The sequence below is a fragment of the Ceratotherium simum genome, chromosome 31 (genome assembly GCF_057802395.1).
Source record: "Ceratotherium simum simum isolate JZ-2026a chromosome 31, ASM5780239v1, whole genome shotgun sequence".
NCBI classification, from domain to species: Eukaryota; Metazoa; Chordata; class Mammalia; order Perissodactyla; family Rhinocerotidae; genus Ceratotherium; species Ceratotherium simum.
The window spans coordinates 13787863-13795778 of record NC_141930.1 but is presented as its reverse complement, the minus strand read 5'-3'; the positions used below and the strand labels follow the sequence as shown (position 1 = coordinate 13795778).

Below are 7916 nucleotides of genomic sequence, written 5' to 3'. Positions count from 1 at the left end.
AGTGTGCTAGGGATCCAGACAAGGGAGCTTTTAGTTATGTTAAGAGGTTAGAACATAAGAAGAGAGCTTCCCCAGCGAGACGATTTTTAAGTGAGTCTTGGCAAGGTGAGATGGAACTTGGGTGCTGTCTGCCAGAAACAGACAATTGGATTTGACTGAGTCTAAGGAAGTCTTCGCTTTGACAGATAATACAACGTCCCTCTTCATGAAGTCATGTATCTGTGATTGTGGAAATAGAGGAATGTATCTGGGGGTGGGGACTGGACTTAAATCTGCTAGCCTAGGGAAGGGATATAAATGCAGACATGGGAAGAGGGAGGGCAGGATAGTGGGTCTCCATGGGTCCAATGTCCTCTGAAGGGAGGATTGTTTTGGACTTGCTGTGTTTTTGATTAAGAAATGCCACAGTCCCCCTGGGGTTAAAACTACAATAATTTTATTAGTAGTAATGCCATATATTATCAGGACTGCCTATCTCTGTGTCATGTCAGGAGTGAGATTTAAAATTTATTTCTTCAACAGGTTTATCTATCCTTTTAATAGATCATTCATTTGTCCATTTATTCATTTATTCAGTGTATCATTTATACATTTATCAGGTACCTCTGTGGCAATGGGGTAGGTTCTGGGAGACTCACACATGATTTTGCCATCAACAATTTACTAGCTTTGTGTGCAAAACTGTTAGGTTTTCTATCATTCTTGGCCCTAAGGATAACAAGTGGCCTTTGGAAATTAAAAGGTACAGAACAGACACTGGGCAGTTGCAGTGATAACTCACCTGCGGCAGGATTTGAACACCAATCTATTGGTCTGGACCACATTTCCAAGGTTACTAGGAGTCCTGAAAACCTCTGTATAATAAGGCAAGTTTTTCATTAATCTATTTTTATTATATGGTGCAGGAAATTGGTTGAAGCTGTCAAAAAAAAAAAAAAAAAAGATCACCGTTGAGAATATCTGCTACGGAGAAGAATGCTAGGACCACTCAGAGAGGTCACCCCAGGAAAGAGGAGGAATGTCCTTGTCACAGCCTGATGGGTGGTGTCTCCCCATTGATCTTTGGCAAGTTGTACTGGAAAGGGATGGTTAGAGTTCCAACGTGCAATATTCTATTTCCAATTAAAACGTAAAAACAAACCTTTTTCATAAAACCCATTGGCCTCAGCCCTGGGAAGTGACTACAAAGCCTGGTGCTGATTGAGAAAAGCTGAAAGCAGACACTGTAATTGATAAAGGAGATAAGTCAATCTGTGTCCTTTAAAGAATAATGAGTTCCATTTTTCATCAAAAAGATCTCCTTGTGCCGAAGAAACATTCTTTCAATAAATCTACTTAATGGTTTCCCCTCTAATGATATATAACATTGCGCTTTGGAACGAGCATCACAGCAGGTCCCTGCAAGGGGCCGCAGGCCGCCCATCATTTGCATTCCTAACTCAATCCAAGGAAAGCCCGGCCGGTTCCCAGGAAGTGCAGCAGTTCTGGGAAAATATCGGAAGGCCCTCCTGGGCCCTTCAGGCAGGTAGATGGGATGGAATTTTGAAGAAATATCCTATCCTCAACTAAACTTGAGATCTATGCAAATTTACATCCCCCTGCCCCCACCACCACTCTGGTGTCCTCAGGGATCGATCAGCTCTGAGGATGACTCGAGTCAGATAGCTCAAGAGTCAAATGCTTCAGATACGGGGGTTGTGAGCACTGATCAGCTTTGTTTGTTCCCTGAGCCCCTCACTCTCCCACAGCCTGCCAGCCTTGGTGTTGCTGGGACCGGGGGCTGTGGGAGGCGTCTGTGTTTATTGCATTTGGTAAAGTGATCCACCTTAAAGATCCCGCCTGAAGTAGTGCTACCCAAAGGCCTGTCCGCCCCCCCCCCTCAGGGCCAAGCCTCAGGTGGTAACGGCCTTGGGGAAGAGAGGGCCTGTCCCCTTTTAAGGGAAGGATTTAGGGCCCTTGTGCTGGGCAGCAGGCCTTACTGCTCAACTCGGCTTACCTTTGTAAAGCCCAACTTCACAAATGTGCTGTTATTTCCACAAGGACGCAGCTTTATGTAACAAAACCTATTTCCTCCAAGGGCACCCAGCCCTCCCAGTGCTGGCGGACTTCCCCACGTGGTAATCATTAAAAACAACCCTGGAGTTATTTCTTTATGTTGCTGTTTGTTTACTCTCCAGTCGCGTGTGAGTCAGCCAGATCATGATTTGTGGTGGTTTTGCTTATGAAATCTTACATAATTATATTCCTATTGTCACGTCGAGTAGTTAGACCATCTACTGTTTTCTCATTGCACAACGTTGGCAAATCAATAAGGAGAAAGCCGGAACAATGAGCTGACGTGGGCTGGTCAGGAACCCGTCTCCGAGTCACCGGGGAGGCGGCTCTGCAGTTTCAAAGATACGGCCGGTGGCACAGGGAGCCTGGATGGTCTCTAATGCCACCGCTGTGTGGGATGACTGGCTGGGTAGTGGCCTTTGGGATGAGGTGATATTTAAGAGATGAGAGCAAGAGAACGAAAAGAACAATAATAACAACACTTCACACAGAAAGCAACCAAATTTTTACTGCATTTGCTACACGCTGGATTCCAACATGCTGGTCCAGAGCGTGGCTGGAGAAAAGCTGGCAAGGCTCTCCCGGCTCCTCCAACAGGCTTTCCCTTCCCCGCCATGTACAGTATGTATTTTGACCCTACTCACTGTCCCAAGTCCAGAGGCAGTTACTGAAAACACTCTTGATGCGACAGTGAGTGGCTACAACACACGGATGGGGTGGGTGTGATTTCCACAACAGACCGTGGAACGCAGAGAAATGGTGTGTAGAGAGAGGCAAGACGCCTTCTTAGTGGCTAATAGCATTATGGAGATCAAAACCCACAAGTGGTTTTTGTTTTTGTCTTTTAATTCCTGGAGTACACTGGAACTAGTTGTGCCTAACATTATTTCATCTTTTTAATCAAATATCTGACCTGATGTAAACCATGTTTGTTTGCATATGTCTTTGAGTAGTGCGCCTTAAAGTTATTCATATTGATACAGGATGAAGATTACAAATATCTGCATAAAAAGAGACACTGTGTGACTCTATATGAAGACAACAACCATCACATTCCACAGCACGTCAGTGGTTAAGTTTTGAATCGTCAAGCATTATTTAAAACGAGAGAGAGAGAGAATATAACTGAACACAAGTGCCACGACAAAACAATCATAACAGAACCAAACCCAATTTCTCTATTAATCATTTAAAAATTTTACCTCTGTTTCTAACACTTTTCCTTAATTGTTATTTTAAGCGCCAGTAGCAGGATCAGATTTCCGCTGCCTCTGGGCAAATGAGTTATGATCTGATCTCGAGTTCCAAGGGAAACGCTCAAAGTTTTAGTTTTCCCCGGTTGAACAAACAGTACTATGTATATTATCTCTTGTGTTAGAATAGTGTTGTCTTCACATAAGACTCAAATAATGGTATTAGTCATTCATTTCCTTGAACACAGACACCCTCATGCGTGCTGACAGGTTTATAAGGATGCGGTGGCAGCCCTGGTTCTGGGAGCTGCTAGATGACCGGCTTTGATTTCTTGCAGTCCTGAGCGATGGGGCCCGGGTGTGTCTGGTTATTGTCCGCTTTCTCTCCCAGATGCTGGGCTTGTCTGGAAGATTAATACATTAACAAGAGCTGAAGGTCCAGGGTTGCACGTCTTCAGACATGTTTATTAGCAGATGGCACACAGGATTCAAAGGTCACCACAAAAGTGACATTTTAAAGTGAAACAACAATATTTATGTTCAGATAGTCTACTGATGAGATCATGTGGAAATGTTTTTGATTAAATTAGCTTATAAATGGTTGCCAATCTATAGACAACTTAAAATGCCACGTCTGTTTACCAAATGTTTTCTACTCACACTCTCACCTTTTAAATATTAATGGACCAAATGCTGTTTTTGATGTATGCTCATTTAACTGTAGGATCAGCAGACCTGGTTCTTACTTTCTGGGTTATCTATTTTTTTCATTCTAAAAATATTATCATCTCCTGTGTGTGTTCTGAAATCTCACTTGCTATTATTACTGCTTTGAAAGAGTTTGGATTCCACTCCATAAATACGATTGCTTTCCATTTCTTTAGTATAAATTAGGTCTCTGGAGAGACGGAGAATTGTCTCTCAGATAAAACCTTATGTTGAATATCATAAAAAAGCTCTGAGCTGGATTTCAGAAATACTTATGATAGCTGCCTTTTTGCCTTTGCAGCCCTTGGGGGCCACACTTTTGTGGCAACGTGTGCTGTGTTTCACGTAACAATGTGAAAACCAAAATCCAGCCAACAGGAGGGAATGCCTCCTCTCGACTTCTCTTTCTTTTCTCTCTGTTGTGCCCACAGCTTGGCAGAAACGTGAGTGAAAATTTTTACCTCAGAAAATGGTTAAGCCAGAGAATGTTCAACAGTATGAAGTGGAAAATGATCTTTTGTGAGTTTTGCAAGTGTCTCTAGTCAACAAAACTCAGATAAATATTTCCAACAAAGGCATTAAAATGAAGAAATAATTATTTAATAGGTTAAAGCTTTCACAGACATATTCTAGGAAATGAATATGACCATATATACTGTTTATTTATATACTCATTTATTTACATCTAATTGTATTATGAATAATTTTGTAAGATATAAATATTATTACCTTGAGTTTTTTATCTTATCTATAATTTTTTGGACAATTACAAAATGACAAATGTAAGAATACGACAGAAGATTTACTCACTTTTCAAGAGAACCTTTTTCAATATTCATTGCCCCTTCCATTGGATCCAGTCCTTGTTCAGAAAATTGTTTCAAGGCACTTAAAGCTGCCTAAAAATGAAAACAAACAAACAAACAAGGAGACCCATTCACTGACTTTAATGTGATAAACAGGTAATTGTAAAAGAAAGCTGAGATATATAGTAAAAACTATCATTTTCATTAATCTAAATAAATATTTTTCCATCATTTAGCAAAATTACATTTGAAAGGCTATATTATCGTGCAGCAATACATATACTATGAGGGCTTTATTTGTGTGGTGGTGGGGGGAGGTGGAGATAGGAATCTCCACCAGTCTCATGCCTTATCCATAATTTTGTAAAATCACAATGTTTTATCTGCAAATGGAGGGACACACTGAAGAAAGAACGTACAAGCCCATCATACTTTGATGATGACTTTGCATAATTCCTCCTCACATTACTGAAACTACACATTCTCTTCCTTCAGACGTGAGAACATCAGCTTTTTCCAAATTGGGTAGTCTTTCCCAAGTTAGCATAAAAGCATTGTTCAATTTTACAGACATTTAGCCCTAACCAAGTCCCAGAATGTGAGCAGAGGAATGGACCCAAGACACTCGTGCATACCGAGGGGATGGGATGATGGTATTCCGTGAGGAGAGAAAATTCACGCTCCTTGGGGCCCTGGGGAGGCAGGCCTGGCCGGGCAGAGCCTCCAGAGGTGTTGATATGCCCGTGATGCGTGGGAGGCTGAAGGGTGTTGACAGGCTGGCGGAGCCTCGCTGGATAGCTGGGAGGCACCAAAAATGCGATGCTGATAAGATCTACATAACTTGTTGACACTCTTGTGCACGTTCCAAATTGTTATTTCTTTGACTAAGAATTTGGTTCTTCTTCCCCTCCCCCACGCCCCACCACTTTTAAGCTCAGTTAGAAGGGCTTTGTTGAGTCTGAGATAGGTGCAAGCAGCCGCTGTTGTTTGAATCTTGGAGATCCCGCTGGGTCACAATTTGGTCATCTGTATCTTCTCAACTGCCTTTGAAAAAGAGCTAACTAACTCTTGGCAGTTTCCAAAACTTTCATCTGCCAAGGGCCCCTTTTAGCTGAGTACATGATCTCTTTTAAATTTCCTTATTTGTAATGTATTATTTGGTTTTGACTTTTAAGTTAATAGACTTCATTTTTTTAGGGCAGTTTTAGGTTTACAGAAAAATGGAGCAGGTAGTTCGGAGTTCCTATATACCCTCTCCCTCCACCCCCAGCATCGTTTCCCCTATTATTAACATCCTGCATTAGTGTGATACATTTTTTACAACTGATGAGCCAACATTGATACATTATCATTAACTATAGTCCATGGTGTACATTAGGGTTCACTCTTCGTGTTGTACATTCTATGGGTTTTGAAAAATGCATCATGTCTTGTGTCTACCACTACAGTATCGTACAGAATAGTTTCACTCCCCTAAAAATTTCCTGTGCTTCACCCTTCATCCCTCCTCCCTATCCCCCCAAACCCCTGGCAACCACGGAACTTTTTACCATCTCTATAGTTTTGCTTTTCCCAGAATGTCATATAGTTGGAATCATACAGTATGTAGTCTTTTCAGATTGATTTCTTTCATTTAGCAATGTTCACTGAAGGTTCCTCCATGTCTTTTCAGGGCTTGATAGCTCATCTCTTTTTATCGCTGAATACTATTCCATTGTATGGATGTACCATAGTTTGTTTATCCAGTCACCTATTGAGGGACATCTTGGTTGCTACCAATTTTATTACGAATAAAGCTGCTGTAAACATCCGTGTGCAGATTTTGTGTAATATTTTTTCTCTCTTCTCTTTTGGTCTTTCTGTTTTTTAAATCACAACTCCTATATTCAACCAAAAGTAACAATATGTCCTTTTCTTTTTCTTCAGACTACTCATTCCTTGTAGATCTCTAACCCAGTCTGTCTAGTTCAGATGTGCTAATCTGAATGCTCACCTGTATCTGCAGCCCTGGCCTGGGCAGGCTGGGGCAGGGAGGAGGCCACGCTCAGGCTCTCCGTTTTCACCATTATCTCTTTGAACCTGGAATCCCACAGAGATGTCGGCGTCCTGCCCCACTACTCCTGATCTTGGTCCATGCTCATACTCTACAGCAGCTGGCACAGGTTCTGGTGGCAGGGAAGTGCCAACCTCAGTTGGGTAGGAGCAGTGTGGCTATCTCAATGGGGTACTGTTATTGATTGAATTGTGGCCTCTGCCAATTCATATGTTGAGGTCCTAACCCCCAATACCTCTGAATGTGGCCTTATTTGGAAACAGGGTCATTGCAGATGTAATTAAGATGAAGTCATACTAGAGTGGGGTGGGCCCTGATCCAATATGACCAATGTCCTTACAAAAAGGGGAAATTTGGACACAGACACACACACAGGGAGGACACCATGTGAAGAGGAAGGCAGAGATTGGGGTGATGCAACAGAAGCCAGGAAACACCAAAGATTGCCAGCAAACCACCAGAAGCTAGGAGAGAGACATAGAACAGATTTTCCCTCACAGCCCTCAGAAGGAACCAGCCCTGCCAAACCCTTGATCTTGGACTTCTAGCCTCCAGACCTGTGGGACAATAAATTACTATTGATTAAGCCACTCAGTTTGTGGTACTTTGTTGTGGCAACTCTAACGAACGAACACAGGTACATCATAATTCTTCTTTAAGGAGAGTAGAATCTCTTTCTCCTCTCTTGGACATTTCCTTTTATTATCTTTTTTTATAAAAATAGTTTTTTGTTCCAGAAAAATCACATGTAGACAAATAGAAAGAAAATGATAATACTCACAATCCCACCCACCATTCACAACTCAGTGTATGCCTTTCCATATCCTTTTCTATCCCCTCCCCATAGGCACATACTTTAGCCTGGATCAGGTCTTAACCCTGCTTTATAACCTGCTCTTTTCATGGAACGTGAGCAGTCTCCGTATCAACAGGAACATTTCAGTAGCATTATTTTGCACAACTGCTCAGCATCCCAATAACTTTATGTGCCCTCCTGTATTTAGCCAATCCCTACTGTTGGACATTTAGGTCACTCTCAATTTTTAAGCTGTTATTAACACTGCACCAAGCTTTCTGGCAGTGTTCCATGTCAATAATGTC

At 41.9% G+C, this 7916-nt stretch overlaps 1 protein-coding gene across 14 annotated transcripts in view; it reads right to left on the bottom strand.

The window, feature by feature from the left end:
- Positions 1-2543: 2543 nt before the first annotated feature.
- Positions 2544-7916, bottom strand: part of STAU2 (staufen double-stranded RNA binding protein 2) — a 392065-nt gene continuing 386692 nt past the window's right edge. For 5 of the 14 annotated variants that reach the window (XM_087420424.1, XM_004436284.3, XM_087420425.1 and 2 more), the window contains exons 12-13: positions 4767-4855; positions 2551-3652 (exon numbers count right to left, since the gene is read on the bottom strand). In XM_087420424.1, coding sequence (XP_087276550.1) covers positions 3559-3652; positions 4767-4855 — 183 coding nt within the window. In that variant the 3' untranslated portion in view covers positions 2551-3558. Of the gene's footprint in view, positions 3653-4766; positions 4856-7916 lie in introns of all 14 variants that reach the window. The other 9 variants (XM_087420426.1, XM_087420421.1, XM_087420420.1 and 6 more) reach the window with 5 other exon arrangements.